At 47.4% G+C, this 20,804-nt stretch overlaps 1 protein-coding gene across 1 annotated transcript in view; it reads left to right on the top strand.

Moving 5' to 3' along the window:
* ZFC3H1 (zinc finger C3H1-type containing) overlaps nucleotides 1-20,804 on the top strand; it is a 3,672,721-nt gene that overhangs the window by 687,963 nt on the left and 2,963,954 nt on the right. Inside the window, exon 7 of the mRNA XM_044087220.1 lies at nucleotides 19,637-19,728. Within this exon, the coding sequence (XP_043943155.1) occupies nucleotides 19,637-19,728 (92 nt within the window). The remainder of the gene's footprint in view (nucleotides 1-19,636; nucleotides 19,729-20,804) is intronic.

Raw genomic sequence — 20,804 nt, 5'->3', positions numbered from 1 at the left:
ATTTCTTCTTGGATTTCTAAAGCCTTTTTTTTTTTTACTTTATTCCTTTCATGATGAGAGTCTTGCTTTTGTTAAAGCTCATTCTACTTGAGCTGTGGCTTCTTCTGGTACTTTTTTCAAAGGTTTGGATACTAACTCTATTCTTGAGGCAGCTACCTAGACGTCTGTGCATGCATTTACCAAGCAGTACAAGTTGGATGGAATTTCCTAAGCTAGAGCTGGTTTTGCTAGGGCCATCATTTATGGCTTCCTTGAGAGCTCTGCTGGTCCTTCCTTCTACCTATCTTCTTCCTGAGCTTTGGCATCTCCTTACTGTAAAGAATTCTTCAACAGTGAAATGGAAGGACATAGTACAGTTTTGTAAAATTTTAACGTAATGGTAGATGTCCTTCTCAAAACTATTGGAGTATTCATTCCCTCCCCTCTTCCCCTAGATCATTACCCTTCTGGATGTGCTGATTACCTCACTTTCCCTTGGAATGGCATTCCTAGTGGGGCTCTCAGTTTTGAGGATGGTACGTCTGGATGTCACCTTTATGCCCTACGATACACAAGGAGCTTACTTAGGTTCATAGGTTCATACTAGGCTATCTGCCCTAGGGCATTTATACGCCTAGCCAGAATGTGTTTGGCTTTCGCCACCCATTTTAAATTAATTTTGCTATGCCCTTTTTTGAGGTTAGTATACTGTGCCTCTGTCTAACAGTGACACAGAAGTCATACCCGGGGTAAACCTACGATCTCCCATCCACTCATCAAGATTCCTCTTGAAGAGAGTCAATGAGGGACTCTGCCTAACCTGGACTGGGATTTTATTCCAGAGTGAAGGGAGCCTCTGGGTTATGAATCTGTCCCTCCAGCATGTCCTATTTATTTCAGTGCTGAGGTTCAAGTCTCGAGCGTAGCTCGATAGGATTTGGATTTTCTGAGGTGCAGCATGTCCATTAATTCCGGGTTGGACATGGCTTTATACGTCAGGCACAGATCGCCTCTGAACAGGCGGTATGCCACTGAGTAGAGCTGGAGTTTCTTTAATTGGGCAGCATATGGCATCTGTTTGAGCCCTTTGATCCTCTTGGTGAGGTACTTTTGGGGTCTTTCCAGTTGCTGCAGGTGTCTGGTAAGGTACATCCCAGAAGGGGCATTGTACTCCATTACGGGCCTGATGAGGGATGAGTAAAGAGGCACGATGACCTCCCCTGATCTAGATGTGAATCCCTTCATGATTAGGTGGGCTATATAAAATGTTTTTCTAACCACTTTGGCCACGTGGTTGTCAAATGAGAGATTGCTATCAACTTGGGTCCCCAGGTTCCTAATTACTTCTGTACTTAATGGATTACCACCTATGTGGTAATTTGTGGGCACTTTGTTTTTGCCAAAGGGGATGACTATACACTTTTTGGCATTTAGCTTGAGGCCATGGCTCTGGCACCAGTTGTCTGTTTCTATGAGGCCCTTTTGGAGGATGCTTGTGTCGGCTGGAGACTCGATTATGGCGCCCAGTTTGCAGTCATCTGCGAACTTAGTCAGCCACAGTCCTTCCATGTTGGCCTGTACCTCCGAGAAATATATACTGAACAAGAGAGGTCCCAGGACTGAGCCTTGTGGGATGCCACTTGTAACTGGTTTGGAGTCTGACATGGCTCCAGCAATTCTAACCATGTGGGTTCTGTCCTTGAGCCAGTTTGCAACCCATCTAGTGACATAGGGGTTTATATTTAAGCTGGTGAGCTTATCTATAATGCCCGAGTGGGGTATTGTATCGAAGGCTTTTGCGAGGTCCGGGTAGGCTGTGTGGACCACCTTCCCCTCTTCAATGGCCTTGGTGACTGTTTCTAAGAAATCAACCAGGTTTAAGAGGCAGGATCTGCCCTTAACAAAGCCGAACTGGGTAGGATCCAGTGTCTCTAGGTCCCCAATATCTTTATTTATGAGGTCCATGATTATCCTTTCCATAGCTTTGCAGACCAAGCTAGTCAGGCTTACTGGGCGATAGTTTCCAGGATCCGTTGAGGCACCACCTTTGTGGAGACGGACCACAGTTGCTGTACGCCACTCTTTGGGTACATATCCTGTAGTGAGGCTGAGATTGAACAGTAGTTTTATGTTTGGGTTTAGCTCTTCTTGGAGTTCATGTAGGACGCAGCCCGGGACACCGTCTGGTCCCATTGATGCTGTTTTTTTTTGCTTTGGAGAGGGCGGCTCTTACCTGAGCATCCGAGATATCAGGGGGGCAGCACTCTGCTGGAATAGATATTTGCCCTTTTGGTTGGGAGTTTGCTGAACCTGTCAGCTAGGATGTTGGCAATGTCTGTGGGTTCGGTGTATTTTTTGTCATTTTGGACTAATTCTGAGCATATCTGGGAATTACCACCCAGGTTCCTAACATAACTAAAGAAAGCCTTGTGATTATCCTTAGTGTCCTGTGCAATTTTTCTCTCGAAGCTGGCCTTAGACGATTTTATGAGTGCCCGTAGTTTTTTGCTAATACTGATCAGAGATGCCTTCCCTTTTTGGAATTTTGCTCTATCATTTAGTAGCTTCCTCCTTCTGTTGTATAGCTTGTTTATGGCTGGGGTCCACCAGACAGGACGTCTGCTTTTGGAGGATTGGGTCTTGGTTTTATTTGTGATTGCATGATCCATGCATTCCTGAAGGTGTTCATAGAATGCGTTTATAAAGGATTCTGCGGTCTGGGCCGTATTTTCCACAGGCCCGGGGGCTTTGAAGGATTCCACCTCAGTTTTGAGGAGTGTGGAATTTGCTTTAGAGAAGTTTTTCACTGTGGTTTTCTGGGCAGGGGGTGGTGTCGGGATGTAAACATTCAGTGAGATTAGTTTATGGTCTGATCTTACCAGTGAGGGATACACTTCTGGTCTGGAGCATAGAGTCCCCATGTTGGTGATGATCAGGTTCAGTATGTTTTCCCCTCTTGTGGGAGTGGTAACAAGTTGTTCCATAGCATTTGAGTTTATAAATTCTCGGAACCTTTGGGCTAGGGTGTTGGAGCTAGAGTAATGCTCCCAGTCTATGTTTGGGTAGTTGAAGTTGCCCAATATAATGGTGTTTGGAGAGACCTTCATATTTTCCAGTGTTCTCATGAAGCCTGAGTGGAGTTCCTGGGTTAGGGAGGGTGGTCTGTAGCAGGCTATAAACTGGAAGGCAGTTTTACCCACTGTTAGTTGCACATGGCTAGTCTCTGATGCTTCGTGCTGTGCCACCAACCTGGAGGTGTGGGTATCTTTGACTAATATTGATACTCCCCCTCCTTTTGTGGGTTGGTCCAAGTTTTGCGGTCAAAAAGCATGGTATGAGGTATAACCTGGTAATGCTGGGGTGCTCTCGGGAGCCTTGAACCAGGTTTCTGTTACTGCACAGATATCGATCGTCTCCATGATAAGGAGAGTTTCGAGTGCGTGCATCTTGAGGTTTAGACTTCTGGCGTTGAGTAGCATTACTCTTAGTTTCTTATCCCTTGTGATACCTATGGAGGTGGGTTTGTCTTTTGAGCCTTGCCTAAAAAGGCAGTACGGGAGTAGCAAGAGCCTTTGCCAATATCCGAAAGCCCAGGGGTGACAGGTGCAGGCCGTCCCTAGCGAAGCATCGTGGCTTGTCGAGCATGTCATCCCAGGCTGACAGGCATTGGATCCCCTTTGAATGACACCAATAATTAAGCCAATTGTTGAAATTGATCATCTTGTCTTCATATTGTGGCATCATTCTTGGTGAGGGTAAGATGCTACTCACGGTCAGGGTCATACCGGCCTGGGCCACATGCTCAGAGAGCTCCTCTATGTCTCTCTCCATGTAGTCCAGGGAGGTACGTCTCAGGTCATTCACACCAGGATGGACAATGACCGAGTCATATTTGTACTTGCCTTGGAGTGACCTGAGTGCTTGTGTTGTGGCGGATCCTAGCGCCAGACAGGCAGCTCACCGTGACCTTCTCCTTGTTTAGCCTGGTGAGCGGGACGTCAGTGTGCCTGATGATAGTCACCTATTACAAGTGTATCAGGTGTGTTGTTTAGCCTTAAGGGCTGTGACTGTTCGGCACACTGGCTTTGTGAGCTATGTGTTGCACGTGTTTTGTTTTGGGGTAGCGGTTGCTTGGGTGTCAGCTTTGGAGGTCTGCTGCTTAGGCAGATTTTTATTTAGAGCCTCCGAGTATGTTTTTGTGTGTTTGTGTTTGGTCTGCTGTTGTGGTAGGTCTATGTGAGACAGGAATTAATCTGAGTGTGGTTTCCTTCTCCTCCTGACTGGTTACGCCAGTGCTGAGTTGAGAGAGCTTAGCCTCCAGTTTGGCTATATGGATGCATCTCTCACATGTGTTGGAATTTATTGGGAGGAGGAGAGGGTTGTCTGTGTACATGAGGCAGTTGTAACATTGCCTCAAGATTCCCAGATTCACCAGCTGGACCAGAGAGAAGATTGACATCTGACCTTTGGACATGCTAGAATAGTATTGGGAATTCCTTTATAATTGAAAATAAAAGGGCCAATGGGGAACAAGGTACTCGAGAGGACTTTGTGAGAGTGTAGTGCTTTTAATTTTTTAGTGCTGACTTATATAATTGCTTTAGTGAGCAAGTGCCTTTAGTGAGCAAGTGCCAGGTAACTTAAATGCAATGTGTTACAGGTAACTTAAATGCAAAAACGACAAACAGTAACTTTCTTTTAAGTGAAACAAGGAAATGAGTACAGTAAGCAATGCAGATATCACTAGGTATCCACAGAAGCGCTGAAAAGCCGCGTTTTAGGTGGTATTAGCGTTTCAGGGAAATAACAAGCAAACAAACAACACGCATACAAACAGAGCTAGATTCAGCAGGCCTGGATCTAGTCTATGCTACAGCAAACAAGCTGTACCAGTTTCAGTAAGAAACAGTTGAAATATGCAGGCACTATAATATTGTGACATGAGGCGTATCTTAAAGCAACCTAAAGGCTTTGGTATACTTTCCAGACGTCGGGCCGCCTTTAGCAGGGATCTGTTATTGTAAATAATACTGCAGGATTGAAGTGGACATCTACTGTTGTAAGATTCCACACAACTGTATTTTCCTCAGACAATTTTTCTGTGCTCCCCTTGGTATAGCATATGCTGCCAGCAAATACTCTAATAGCCACATCCTGTCCAACTTTAGGGATGATCTTGGTGTGGAAGGCAGAGCCACTCTTGTCCGTTTCAAATGAAGAAGCAGGTGAAGGTCCTTCACTTAGTTCTTGTAGGGAACCTATGTCTGGGACTAGTATGACTTTAGTCATTTTGCAGGAAGATCCCTATGAAAAGGGAGCACAGTGAGAAAACCTGACGTTTCCTGTTTATGTGGACAGGGAAGATTTCACAGAATGTAAGGAGCTCATTAATACTTTTTCCTTGGTTACTTGTTAAGACAAAAAATTTAAGAGAGTTCAGTCCCTTTCTGACTTTGATTTTCAGTCAGAAGAACTGACCTTGCCGGAGTGAGGGGTAGGGTGGTCATACTTACAGAACTTATTATTCAGAAAATTCTGATTCTAGGAAAGGTATGATCTGAAGTAGTTAACTTTATTTGTCCATCATCCTGTGGGTATCGGATCCGAGTCGGCAGCTTCAAAGAGCTAAGATCCAAGCTCCAAGCTCCTCCCCCTTACCCATAACCCCCTGCTAACCCTTCCTGACCTCAGATCTCATTTGCCGCAGTTCAGTCAGCAGCTTTGAGCGAGCTTCCAGGCGTGGGTAGAATGTATTCTGCGAGAAAAATCTTTCTTTTCTTTATTCTAACTGTTTTTAAAATTTGTGTGTGTTACCCCTAGTCCATTGCCTTATTAGCACCTTTTTGTAGTTCAACTTAAGTGTATTTAGTTAGTTTGTCCTCCCCCGTGTGTGTGTGTCAAGGTGTATCTGTGTTGGACCTAGTGTTTAATTTTTCTAAGTCATGTCTGAGACCTCTAAAGCCTTCTTTTCTAAATGCACAGAGTGTGGCCATAAGCTGTCCCCAGCAGATGGCCACACTTGGTGTGTTGTTTGCCTTGGGGTTGACCACCTCTCCTCAGGCTGCAGTATTTGTGCAGCCTTCAACCCCAGGGCTTTGAGGGACAGGGGGTCGAAGTTGGTTTTGGCAGGACTGTTGCCCCCAGATCCGACTTCGTCCTCCTCTTCCTCCGTGGTACCTGCCGTGGCTGCGGCAGTGCCACCTCTCATCCCTGCTCCCCTGGCCAGGACTCACCCTCCCTCCGCAGGCCAGGAGGAGAGGTAAGTTAGGAGAGAGCGTAGAAAGGAGAAGTACCACAAGTGGCGGACCGAGTCTTCCTCTTTGGCCCTGCCGGCCAAGCAACCGGCTTCTCCCAAGGCCTCAGGCCCTTCTCCTTCCCGGCTCCATTCACCCAGTTTTTCTCTGGAGGAGGAGGAGACACTGTCGCCTTCAAGGTAATCGAGGCGGCACCCCCGTCCCGCCTCGGTGGCCTCTTCTAGGTCTACTAGAAGCTTATCCGATGCAGACATGGACCGGATGATGCGTAGGTTCCTCCAGGCCCAGCTGCAGATGGGAGTGTTCCTGCCCCCCCCCCCCCGGGGGGAGCTCGACCCCTTTTTTTGCCCCGATTGCTCCTTCTCCGACCCACTTCCGGGGTTCGGAGCCTTCGGAGCCGGGTAGCATTGGAGCCGGGGGAGTGTAGACTCAGTACCTCGTACTTCGGCGCCGACGGCACCCTCGAGTTTGTCGGGTCCCTTTTTCGTATCCAAGCTCTCGGAGCCGAGAGGAGCTGAACTTCGGATCCGGAGGTGTCAGTGTGTCTTCAGCTCCGTCTCGGTCGGAGCATACAGCCCTTCGGATCAGATTGCTTCGGCTCTAGCTCTGATCTACACATTGGATCCGAAGGGACTGCTCTCGGATCCCAGGGAGAGCAGTTCCCCTTCGGCGTTCGATGTTCTGGAGAGGGTTCTATGGAGGGATTCGAGGCCCCAGGCTTCTGCTACAGCTCCACCCTGCACTCCCTCTCAGACGGGCCTACCTTCCATCACCCGGCCCCAGGGACAGCCTGCACCTACGCCCCAGATAGTTCCCTTGGAGGAACAAGATGTGGTTGGTGAGGCATCCTCGGACAGCCCCCCCGAGGAGGTTCCTCACAAATGTAAGTGCAAGAGGAGGCACTTGGACTCACCTGAGTCCTTGACAACAGACACAGATTTAGAGGAAGGTTCTCCAAGGTCACCCCCCCTCCCCCAAAGACGTCTCCTTCAGAGACATCATGGAAATGCTTCGAATTAGAGGGGGGTGTTTTGCCCAAAAACCTTCCTCTGATGAGTCTGTGTTTCTGGAGGCGTTTGACACAGGCCCATCTACCTCTTGGGTGTCCCCTCCCACCGACCCCCTGGTAGACCTGATTACTACCAGGGCATGGAAGGAGCTGGACATTGTGGAGCCCATTCCCAAGAGGCCTGATAAAATTCTTAGTCCCCCTTCCGATAGGACATGTTGGAGCAAGGGTGCCCCTGTAGATGCCATGTTGGTGGCGGCCACTAAAAAGGAACTGGCCCAGGAGAGTTCCTTGGTCCATCCTCCAGACAAGGAGTCTCGTACGATGGACCGTTTGGGGAAGCGGATGTTCGCTTCAGCCACCTTCTCGGTAAGGTCACTGTATTATATGGCACACAAGATATGACTCCAGCGGGATCTCATCAAAGAATAAGCCGGGTCGCCCCCAGAGTCCATGTCGGCCGAGGATAAGAAAGTATTCTCTACCCGAATGGCAACTCTCAAATCCATTTCTAACACCTCTATGTGGCTCCTCTCCCATGCCACGGAAGGGGCCGCTAGACTTAGAGGAGCGGGCATTGTCTTATGACTGCATGCTTCTCTCCGCCATTGTGATTTTGCGGAACCCTTCAAGGCATCCTTCGCTAATGCCCCGTTTGATGGTTCTTAGCTCTTTGGCAAGACTGTACGTGACACACTAGTCCAGAGCGAGAAAGACTGGAAGACGTTGTCTGCCGTCGGAGTCCGCTTCTCTGCTCCCCAGAGGTCCTTCTCTAGGAGCCAAAAGGGACAGAAGAAGATGTGGTTCCGGAAATCTCAACAGTCCCATTTCTCTCCAGACCCCTCGTCCTTCAGAGGCAGAGGAGGACAAGGTGGACGCCGGCCCAGAGGCAGAGGGGGACCGAAGAATTTCGGGTCGAGAGAACACTTTTCTGATCGGCCCACGCAGCAACCCTGAAGGGTTACCCGACTGCTCCATTCTGGAGGCAGTCGGGGTGGGGGGGGGGCGTTTCTCGAGGCACTTAGCAATGTAGGAGTCCATTACAACAGATCGCTGGGTGCTTCGGATCATATCCAGAGGTTACAAGATTCCCTTTCTCAATCTTCCTCCCAAACCCCGGAGCCTCCTCGATGTCCCACCCAATCAAAGGGAGACAGCAGCCGCAGAAATTCTTCATCTGCTAGAAAAAAGAGCAATCCAGCACGTCCCCCCAGACCAATCCAGATCAGGCTTTTACTCCAGGTTCTTTTTGGTGCCAAAAAAGACGGGGGACTTGAGACCAATCCTCAATCTATCCTTTCTAAACTTGTCAGTGGCCAAAGAGAAGTTCCGGATGGTCACCATTCAATCCATTCTCCCACTCCTGCAGGAGAACGACTGGATGTGCTCCATAGACCTCAAGGACACGTACTACCACATTCTGATGGACAGGTGATCCAGAAGGTTTCTCCGCTCCGGCTAGGAGCCAGCCACTACCAGTTCAGGGTCCTTCCCTTTGGTCTCACCACAGCCCCCAGGGTGTTCACCAAAGTATTAGCAGTGGTAGCGGCCCACCTGAGAATTCAGGGAATACAGGTCTTTCCGTACCTAGACGACTGGCTCCTGTCCGCCCCCACAAGGCATCTACTGTGCTCAGCCAGAGATTATTTCCTCCATCTGGCCTCCCGACTGGGAATCACAATCAGTTTCAAAAAATCTTCTCTTCAACCAACCCAGGTCTTAGACTTCATTGGAGCCAGATTGAACACGAACCTTTTGCAAGTCTTTTTGACTCCGGACCGACTTCGGACCCTGAAGCTCCACGTGTTAGCCTTTCTAGACTACCCGGCTCCTCCAGCGGAATTGGTTCTGAGGGCTGTAGGCTTCATGGCGGCAACCATCAACCTGCTACCCTTAGCGTGCCTGAACATGAGGGTACTACAATGGACTCCAACAGGTTCAGTGGTCCATCCTTCAACATCCACTGAATTCACCCATTCCCCTCAGCAGGGTTTGCAAGAAAGCCCTAGTCTGGTGGCTTCAGTCTCCGGACCTCCAGAAAGGGCGTCCCTTCTCTGTCCCCCCCCCCCCTCTAACCACAGTGACCATGGATGCTTCTTGCCTGTGGTGGTGGTGGGGGCTCTGTATGAGCAGAACCGTCCAAGGCACGTGGACCCAATCGGAGACCTTGTTGCACATCATTGTCCTAGAGATGTGAGCGGTGCTTCTTGCGTTGCAAGCACTCCAGGCCCTTCTTCCCTTGGGGACTATTGCAATTCAGACAGACAACATGTCAGTCGTCTGGTATATCAACAAACAAGGGGGAACCAGATCCTACCCACTTTGTCGAGAGGCCATGAGAGTTTGGGAATGGTCGATCTCCACCAACTGCTTTCTCATAGCAACGCACATTCCGGGCCCGTTGAACATCTTTGCAGACTGGTTGAGTCGAACCATCCTTTCACCGTACGAGTGGTCTCTGAACCCAAGAGTGGCGAAGCAAATTTTCCTCAAATGGGGTCAACCTTGCTGCGATCTCTTTGCGCGTCGCCTTCGAACTCAAAGTGCAGCGACTACTTCGCTCTAATTCCCCCACCAGGGGAATCCCCCAGAGATGCTCTGGTGCATGTTTGGCCATCCGGTCTACTTTATGCTTATCCACCTCTTCCCCTAATGCTAAAATTCTTGCAGAAAGCAAGTCGGTTGGGGAGCAGAGTGATCCTCATAGCCCCATTCTGGCCTCGTCAAGCGTGGTTCCCTTACCTATGGTGTCACCTAGTGAACCCCCCATGGGTTCTAGATCCCACTCCGGATCTGATCTCTCACCCACTAGGGTTGACAACCCTGAACCTGGACAACCTCAAGCTCACAGCTTGGCTGATCCAGTTCCAGTGATAGCTAGGACTCCCGGTATCTTGTCACCTGTCAAGGCTATTTTAGTAGCCGCTCATAAGCCTTCTACGAGGAAGGTTTATAATAGCAAATGGAAACGTTTTTCTATTTGGGCGGAGCACAGAAACTTAGATCCTTTTACAGCTCTGTTACCAGCAGTGCTAGAATTCTTATCAACCTTATTCGACCAGGGTGCTCGCTCCTCTACGGTCAAAGTCCAGTTAGCTGCAATCTCCCACTATCATGTGGGAAGTGATCTCGGCCACTTGGCCTCTTCCAAATGATGTAAGACCTTTTTAAAAAGCACTTTCCTCTTGAGACCCCCTGTTAAAGATCCAGTTCCTCCATGGGATTTAACTCTTGTTCTCCAATCTCTGACAGCTCCTCCGTTCGAGCCTGCAGCCTCGGTGGATCTAAAATTCTTAGCTTGGAAGACTGCCTTTCTTATTGCCATCACCTCGGCCAGAAGGGTTTCGGAACTTCAGGCCCTTTGCGCCAAACCGCCATACTTGGTTTTTCATAAAGATAGAGTTTCCCTCAGGACCAATCCTTCCTTTTTGCCCAAGGTCGCGTCGGAACCCATTATCAACCAATCCATTAATTTACCAGTATTCTTTCCAAATTACCAGAACAAAGGTGAATATAAGTTGCATTCCCTGGACGTACACAGGCAATTAAGATTTTACCTGCACAGGACCGCTGGTCACAGGAAATCTGACCAACTCTTTGTATCCTTTGCAAAACCCTCTTTGGGAAAACCAGTATCAAAAGTTACATTGTCCAGATGGATTTCCCAATGTATACTGCTTGCATATCAAAGTACTGGTTGACCTGAACCTGAAGGAGTCCATGCCCATTCTACTCTGTCAATTTCTACCTCTGCTGCTTTTTTGGTCCAGAGTTTCCTTGGATTACATTTGTTCAGCAGCCACTTGGGCTTCATCTCATACATTCATTAATCATTACAAGTTGGACATAATTTCCAGAGGGAGAGCATCCTTCGGCTCTGCAGTGCTCCGGAATACCCTTCCATGATGACCTCCCAAGGTTTGTGTAGCTGGGGACTCTGTCCCACAGGTTGATGGACAAATGAAGCTAACTACTTCAGATAAAGAAGTTATGTACTCACCATAACGTTCCATCTGAGTTAGGTAATCTTCATTTGTCAGCAACAGACCCCCCCCCCCTCCATCCCCCTGACCTATAGTTGCGAACTAGAAAGATTCCTAGCCCTTGTTTCCAGATAACCTTAGGTTAGGATTTGGAGCTGATTTCTGTGTTGTAATACTCTGTGTTACTAAGCAAACTCGATCTGAGGTCAGGAAGGGTTAGCAGGGGGTTATGGGTAAGGGGGGAGGAGCTTGGAGCTCGGATCTTAGCTGTTTGAAGCTGCCGGCTCGGATCCGATATGGATCCAATACCCACAGGTTGCTGACAAATGATTACCTACTCAGATGGAACGTTATGGTGAGTAAATAACTTCTTTTTTTCTGCTTTCTTGTAATATTTCTCTTTTTCTGAGTTTTATCTTGGGTGAAGGTGCTTTTTTTTCAGTGAGATAAGAGTTAAATTCCCATGGCACTGAATTTATTTTTTGCTTTTACATTTGAAAATGCTTGGTGTTGCAGCTGCTTCTCCTGTGATGCCTTCTGTGTCTGTCTGACATGATAGTCATCTCCTGCACTTCCCAAGTCTGACAGATTTGGGTATAAGACTTAAGTATTTAATGTTAAGTTGTCTATCTCGCCTTCATTCTTGCTGGATGGGTTCGGAGCTGACCTCGGCTCCGACTCGGCCACTCTAAAGCTCGAGAGTTGGTTCCACCGGCTCGAGGCTCCCCTTATATCCCACAATGCTAGGCGAGAGTTACCTCAGATCTCGTTTGCCGCTACAGCTTCGAGGTTGGTTGTTCTACCGGTTCCTGGTGAGTTTTAGCTTTTTCTATAAAAAGTTACTCTTTTTACCCCTTTTTTAGTTTAATTATTCTTAAATTAGTGTAGTTCTTTGAACTTTATCCCCGAACCTAATTTTTCCCGTTTCTTGTTAAAAGAACTTTTAGTTCTTCCCTTGGGCCTTGGCCTTCCCTTCCCTAGGGAGTGTTTGTGTAGTGTACTACTGTTTATTGTACTTTATTTTTTTAGTATTTTTACTAAAGTTGTTTTTCTGACAGGGTTTAACTGGTGTGTTTGAGTGTGTGTTTGTGTTCACCAGTTAGGCTATGTCTAAAGAAGCAAAGGTCTCCGGATTCAAGAAGTGTGATGCGTGCTGTCAGAAAATGTCTCTGACAGACGCTCACACTTCTTGTGTCTATTGTCTGGGGCCTTTGCACCTGCAGGACTCCTGTGCTGTCTGCCATGGCTTCAGCCCCAGGGTCCTGCAGGAAAGAAAAAACAAGCTTATTTTGAGAGGCTTGTTGAAGCCTGAGGATTCCCTGTCTGTCTCAACAGGGAAGCCATCCAAGGCATCGAGGTCTTCGGCTCCGGCTTCTGAGCCGAGACCTCAGGTTGTTCAACCTTTGCCTTTATCGGCTCGGCTGGAGCCGATAAGACTCAGTCCACAGTTTCTGTGGCTTCTCGGCTCGGCCGGAGCCGAGGTTATCGAGGTACCGTGTCGGCTCCGACAAGATCTTCGAGCCGACAACCAGAAAGAGGTCTAGGTCACCTTCTCTTGGCTCCGTTCATTCGGCTCCAGGATCTCCCTGCTGTCTGAACGGAGCCAAAGGTCTCATTCCTCTAGGTCATCGAGGCTGTCCGATCATGACCTTCAGAGGGTGGTGAGTCGACTACTCAAGTCCGAGGCACTAGCCCAGATGCTTCAGAGCCCGACTCATCAGTCGGTGCCTGCCCCGGTCCATCATCTCCTTCCTCCTTCGACTCTCTTGAGTTCGAGCCGGGCGTCGGAACCGAGACTGTGGTCACCCGGAGCCGAGACAATTGTCTTCGCCCGCTGCCTGCTCCGCTTTCTTCCATGGAGGAATCTCGGCGCCGACTTCCCTCGTCGGCTCGAGGGGTGAGTGGCATCGACCCTTGTCCGACCCCCTCTCCCTCTCGGTGCTTGGCGCTGGTGAGTTCGGCTCCGACATCGCCTCGAGCCATCACTGTCGGTGCCGAGGGTCCTTAGCTCCTCGGAGCGGGACCTCTGGCTCTGCCTGACAGGGGTGCTTCGAGGTCATGCGGAGTGTGTTAGAGCCTGGCTCTACTCCACAGTCGGCTCCGTCAGCCCCTCCCTCTATGCTGCCTCAGGGTAAGTCGACTCACTCCCTCATCCCAGACCGCAGAGAGCCAACTCCTCAGGAGCTCCCTTTGGGGATTTCATCCTCTTCCGAGGCCTCTCCTGATTTGGCAGAAGAGCCCCTCGAAGAGGAAGTGCAAGAGGAAGCACATTGACTCACCTGAGTCTATCACGCCGGACACAGATCTGGATGATTCTGAGGGTTCCCCGTTCCCCTTCTGAAGATGTCTCATTTGCAGACATTCTGGAGATCCTTAAACAGAGGGGAAATTGGCCAGCCCTCAACCCTTCGGAGGACGAATCTGTGTATCTTGAGGCGTTTGGCTCGCCCTTCCACCTCCTGGGTGTCCCCCTTGACCCCCTCATGCAAGTGGTTGCTAAAAAGGCATGGACGGCTCCTGATTCAGTGGACCCCACTCCCAGGAGACTCTCCAAATTCATCACAGCTCCATCAGACAAGGAATTTTTATCAAAAGGAGTCTCTGTGGATGCTATGGTGGTAGCTGCTGCCACAAAGAAGGAACTGGCTGATCCTTCAGTGCCTGTCCATCCACCTAACAAGGAATCTAGGTCCATGGATAGGTACGGAAGCGGATGTTCTCCTCAGCGACATTTACTATGCGTCGCTGAATTACCTGTGCCATTTCACTGCCTTCAAAGGGACTTGATCAAAGAAGCGAGTGAAATGCTGAAGGACCCTACAGCTGCGGGTTTCAAGAGAAAATGAACACGCAGCTGGCTATCCTAATTCTATTTCCAACTCCTCCATGCCTCCTCTCTTATGCGGCCGATGGAGCGAGTAGAGCCGCAGGAACAGGGGTAGCCTTACGTAGGCACGCCTGGATGCGGCTATGCAATTTTCGGAACCCTTCAAGACGCTCTTTCACGAACTCCCCTTTTGATGGATCATCTCTTTTGGTCCACAAGTGAAAGAGACCCTGACTAGGTGCGAGACTGATGGCAAGACCCTTTCTGCCGCCGGAGTCCGTTTTCTACTCCTTCTAGGCCTTACCCCAAAGGCCAGAAGGGGAAAGATGTGGTTCCGTAAACAGTCTCAAGGGACTTCGCCTGACGACAGAGTCGGTTCCCGCCAGAGGCAGAGGGGAACAACAATGGTAGACGCCGCCCTAGAGGCAGAGGGGGTCCGCAGAACCAGGGCAATCGAGAAGCCCTCCGATAAGCCCTTTCAGCATCCCTGAGGTGTTGCCCGACTGCCCATCTTCGGAGGCAGTCGGGGAAGATTGTCACTGTACCCAGAAGCCTGGCTATCCTTGACACAAGACAAATGGGTACAGTCCATCATTTCAAGGTTATTCTATTCCCTTTCTTCGCTTTCCAAATCAGTCAAAAATCCCTTCCAGATGTTCCACCCGCTCAAAGGGATATAGCAGCTTTGGAAATTTCAAAACTGCTTGCAAAAGAGCTATTCAGCCAGTGCCAGCAGACCAACTAGGATCCGGAATCTACTCAAGGTTCTTTTTAGTTCCAAAGAAAACAGGGGACTGGAGACCAATTTTGGATCTCAGTATCTTGAACAGATCGGTCAAGAAAACAAGATTTCGGATGGTCACGATGCAATCCATTCTTCCCCTATTGGGGAAAGGAAACTGGATGTGCTCTATAGACCTTCAGGACGCGATACTATCACATAAAATGAACAGACGCTCCAGAAGATTCCTCCGCTTCAGGCTGGGAACCAGTCATTTTCAATTCAGGGCCCTGCCCTTTGGTCTCACCACTGCCCCCCGGGTGTTTACCAAATGCATGGCAGTGGTAGCTTCTCACCTGAGACGACAAGGATTCCAGGTGTTTCCATATTTGGACGACTGGCTCCTCACAGCTCCCACCAAGCATCTCCTTCTGATGGCCAGAAATTATACTTTTCGCGTCTGTCAAAAACTGGGTATCTCAATAAATTGCGAAAAGTCTGTTTTGTCGCCTTGTCGTACTATTACCTACATAGGCGCAAATTTAGATACTGTAAACATGTCTGCAACACTAACGAACCAAAGGATATCAGACATTCAAAAATTAGTATCACTACTTCTCAACACCAACAGAGCCAAAGCCAGGTTAGTTCTAAAGGTGTTGGGAATCATGGCAGCGGCCATACCCCTCCTTCCATTGGCCAGATACCACATGCGGATACTTCAGTGGATGCTTTTTTCTCAATGGTCATACCAGGAACTTCCAATGTCTCACACCATTATGATTACGCAAGCGTGCAAAAAACATCTCATGTGGTGGATGTCTTCCCCCCAGCTCCTGTTGGGGAGACCTTTTGTTCCACCTCCTCCGGTTGCTACTCTGACAACGGATGCCTCCCTGATCGGGTGGGGGGGGGCATTATCAGGGCAGGACAGTCCAGGGCACATGGCAACCAAACGAATGCCACTTGCACATAAATGTTCTGGAGATGAGAGCAGTGCTTTTAGCGTTGCAAGCCCTTCAAGACTCTCTTCCTTTGGGAACGATTGCAATCCAGACAGACAATATGTCTGTAGTGTGGTACATCAACAAACAAGGCGGAACCAGATCATACCCCTGTGTCGAGAAGCACTCAGACTGTGGCAATGGGCGATTTCTTCTCAGCGTTTTCTGATAGCAACGCACATCCCGGAAGTCCAATCACATTGCGGACAAGTTGAGCAGAGCTATTCTCATGCCTCACGAGTGGTCTCTGAAAGACTCTGTAGTGAGAGAGATTTTTCTCAAGTGGGGTCAGCCTTGCTGCGATCTTTTTGCTACTCCCCAAAACAGCAAGTGCAGAGAATACTTCACTCTATTCCCTTTACCAGGCCAACCCAGCAGGGACGCGCTTAGTCCAAGTTTGGCCCCGGGGACTTCTGTATGCATTTCCTCCTTTCCCACTGATCTCTCAAGTAATACAGAAAGCTATCGCTCAGAAGGCCTCATTGATCCTCATTGCTCCTTACTGGCCTCGGCAAGTGTGGTTCCCCTTTCTACATCGATTTCTTTTGGAGCGACCGTGGAATCTGGACCTAGTTCCAGATCTTTTGATCCATCAGTCGGGTCAGTTTCATCGCCCTCCCTCTCTGAACCTCACTGCTTGGTTCCTCCACTTCCAACCGTAGCCAGGCTTCCTCAACTATCTCACTCTGTTAGAGATATTTTGATAGCTTCCCATAAATCTTCCACTCGAAGATTTATTTGAGTAAGTGGAAACGCTTTTCATATTGGGCACAAGGAAAGGACATAGATCCTTTCACCGCTTCCATCCAACTAGTCCTTGATTTTCTTGCTGAACTCTTCCATGCAGGTTCATCTCCATCTACTCTTAAGGTTCAATTGGCAGCTATTTCTAATTTCCATGTGGGTATTTCTGAATCTGCCCTAATGTCCCACAAACTCTGCAAAGCCTTTTTGAAAGGAGTTTTTCTTCTCAGACCTCCTGTAAGAAATCCTCCCTCTCCTTGGGACCTAAATTTAGTTCTTGCTTCTTTGATTCTTTCCCCTTTCGAACCTGCAGCTTCATGTTCCTTAAAGTTATTATCTTGGAAAACTCTCTTTCTGGTGGCTATCACATCAGCTAGAAGAATTTCAGAACTTCAAGCTCTCAGTTGTCGTTCTCCTTACCTTGTGTTCCATAAGGACAGAGTTTCCTTACGAACTAACCCGTCCTTTTTGCCTAAGGTGGTTTCAACATCAAATCTAAACCAGTGCATTGACCTCCCTGTCTTTTTTCCGGAGTATTCAAATAGGTCTGAACAAAAATTACACTGTCTGGATGTTCATCGTCAATTAAGGTACTACTTGGACAGGACGAAACAATTCAGAAAATCTGATCAACTGTTTGTCTCCTATGCGGAAAGCAGAAAGGGACTTCCAGTTTCAAAGGTATCTTTATCCAGATGGCTAACATCTCTGATTACCCTTGTTTATGAGATTAGACACCAAAACTGCCTAATAAGCCTAAAGCACATTCCACCAGAGCTTTGGCTACTTCTCTAGCCTTCCAAGACAGACTGCCTATTGACACCATTTGTGCAGCGGCTACTTGGGCTACTCCTCACACTTTTATTTCCCATTATAAGTTGGATTTAGCTTCTAGGCATAGAGCTAATTTTGGTTCCACTGTTCTCAGGAGTCTGTTCCGTTAGGCCACCCGGGACAAGGTGCTAGGACGGTCCCATCCAGCAAGAATGAAGGCGAGATAGACAACAACATATAGAAGTTATGTTCTTACCATAACGTTCCATGTTAGTTGTCTTCTTCGCCTTCTTCTTCTTGCCCCACCCTCCTTCCCCTGGCCTGGACAGACCTAGAGGAGTTGTGATCGTGACCTCTCTTTCTACCACCTCTTTCTTAGCTATATGCTATTATGCATATTTCTTGTTTCAGGATGTAGGTCACCCTTCTTCTTCCTGTTGTTAGAGGTGGATTCTGTTTTTTATAGTTATACTGTTTCTGTATAAGCTGGGGTTAGCTTACAAACGAGATCTGAGGTAACTCTCGCCTAGCATTGTGGTATATAAGGGGAGCCTCGAGCCGGTGGAACCAACTCTCGAGCTTTAGAGTGGCCGAGTCGGAGCCGAGGTCGGCTCCGAACCCATCCAGCAAGAAGAAGGCGAGAAGAAGACAACTAACATGGAACGTTATGGTAAGAACATAACTTCTATTTTCCTTATCCTAAGGCAGACCCAGTAGTGCTTTTCTTCTATCTAAAATTGCTTCTGCTGAACATGTTGTTTCTACTAACCTGTTCCTGTTTGTCATGGATGGGAAAGTATTGAATAAGTTTAGGGGAAGAAAATGTATTCTTGTACCTTAACATACAGTTACCTTCCTTTCTTGAGAACATGCCGAAGTTAATGATTAAACTTCAACGGGATTAAAAAAAAAAACATTCTTTGAGTGACGCTGTAACCCATTTTATGCTCTTGATGCTGCTGTTCCCTAGGACCTGCTGCTTCTGAGAAGATTGACTTGGTTTCATCGTCAATACTTCCCTCAAAATATAAAGTATGTTGATTTGATTTCTTCCTTAGATGAGGTAGTTCTGTTTAGCCCTTCTGCAGCTGAGGTGGTAGATGTGATGCAAGGGAAAGTTGCTTCATGGAGTTAATCAGATTTTTCAGCTCTCCTTTTTCAGACCTATTAGAAGTGCCCCTTCTCAGGTCCATTGTTTCAGTAAGCAATTTTAGCAGCAAGGAACCAACAAAAAAGATTTTTAAAAAACTGCAAAAAGTCAAGGACAGTCGTCTTGACAAGCATGACAGTCTTCCTTTTCAGGTTCTCTTCCCCCTGGCAGTCTCTCCATCTTTCTAAGGTTGTTGCAGATAGATTGTTTTAATTGTAATCCAGATGAAGTATACCTGGCAATGGGAATTCCCCCTTCTTGCCTAGTGAACCAAGTCACCTCCCCACCAAGTATTCTGCACTGTTTTTTTTTGGCATTGGGGTTGATGAAACCAGTGATTTGGTGCTATTTGAGTAAAGGCCTTTTTAAGGGGTTTTCTAGTACCAAGAAGGGGAAGGATTCTGAAGACGTACTGGAATTGTTCTCTCTAATTTCTTTCAGTCCTTAGTAGCTCTGCACCTTTGCTTTTACCATCCATATGTATGTGTGACAGTCATGTAATTGACTGGCATCCTCATTGCTTTTGTATCTCACACCCTTTACTTGTGGGATAGGCTTTGGCTAAGCTCTGCACATTTTGTAGTTCCTTTATTAATTGTCATAGGGTGCCCTGTCTCAGGGCATGTCTGAGAGAGAGGTAGAACCACAGGAGACTTTTTTTCTGGACCACTGTCGTCATCCTCTAATGACATTTTTGACAGTTTAGCTAGCAAAAGTTTTTTTCTTGAATTGTAACTTAAACTGCAGCCAGAAACAAATCAGCATTTTCAAAAAAAAAAAAGTTACATTTTCAGTCATTGTCTGGTCATATTAAATTTTTTATCTTGGGTACATTTCTGGTGTGAGGTAACTACCATGACTGGTAATGCATTTATGTACTGACTGTTGGAAAGCAATAAGATTATCCAGTTTAACTTTTTTTATGCTGATATGCACTTTTTTGTAGATTTATATGATACGTTTTGCATCTGCAAGCCACATTAATTAATTACGCTACATTTAACTCCCTCACAAGTCAACATTTTAGTTGAAGACATTGCCTTATCTCTATAAAGTAATGTTTTGAAAAAGACCTTGCTGTGTAATATGTATGAAAAATATAACTTCATCTGCAACTCATGTTTTAGTGATAATAGCCTTTTGACATTGGTTGCTTGTTTGTAGTTTAATTTTTAAATCCCTTATGTTTAGGGTCTTCACCAGCTCATCCTGCTTTACCCTCTGAGTGTCAGATGGAATGTTTTGTTCCCATGTCCCAAATGCCTTTAGTGCCACATTGTTTAGTAAGTATATTTTATTTTATTTTTATTTGTTTAGTTTTACTTTGGTAGTACACTGGTTATAACAGACCAGTTACGGGCTGAAGAAATTCACAACAAAACAGAAGTAATTCACCAACACCAAGTAATAGTAAATAAATAAACATTTAGTGCACTTTATAACATTGTTTTATTGGTTACCTGATTGTCCCGTTAAGATAAAAATGCAGCAGCAGTTTATAACCTGCTTTGAATCTGTGCTGCATAGATTTCACCAGCATTATCAGGAATTTTGCTTTCTTTTGACAGACACACACGCGCACACACACACACACACACACACACACACACACACACACACACACACACACACACACACACTGAAATCCTGGGATGGGTGTTCACAAGTTTATAGGAGGTCACTAGGCTAACAGCTGTAGAGCCCTTGTAAGCCTGGGCCTATTTATCCTGAGTTGTCCCATTTGTTGGAGGTTATGTGAGTGAAGTTGGCAAAGGTGAACGTCTGTGGCAGTTAATACTGACTTCCTCTGTGAAGGAGTGGCATGGGTGCCACCCCAGGAGTGATTTTGCAGTCAGCCAACCACTGATCTAGGTTGCATTTGAAGAGGGTCAGGGAGGGGCTGTTTCACATGTATTTGAAGCTTGTTCCAGAGAAGTGCCAGTCTCTAGGAGATGTACCTGTCTCTCCAGCATGACCTTTTCATGTTAGAGGCTAGGTTAAGATACCTGGAGCAAATGTGACACTCAGGATTGATTTACAAATGTGTAGCATTTCAATCAGGGCCAGGTTAGAGACTGCCCTGTGTAAGCCAGGCACAGGTTACCTCTTAGCAACCTGCAGGAGAGAATACAGTAACAGGGCTTTTCAGTCTTTCCATGCAAGACTTGATCTAATGATGTCCTTTTTGTTGTTCCTCAATTAGTGGGTTATGGGTCCGATCCTTGGATCCAACTCCGCCTCCTATTTTAGACTTTGGATACAACCCTTGAGCTCCTTCCCTCAATCCCTAATGCCCTAGTCCATTCTCAATACATTAGATCTCGTTTGCCGCCATCTTGATCAGACATAGGGTCCTTCT

Source organism: Protopterus annectens, chromosome 11.part0 (genome assembly GCF_019279795.1).
Source record: "Protopterus annectens isolate FY-2018-M chromosome 11.part0, PAN1.0, whole genome shotgun sequence".
NCBI lineage: Eukaryota > Metazoa > Chordata > Ceratodontiformes > Protopteridae > Protopterus > Protopterus annectens.
The sequence above is the reverse complement of the archived record's forward strand: the minus strand, read 5'-3'. Positions and strand labels throughout refer to the sequence as shown.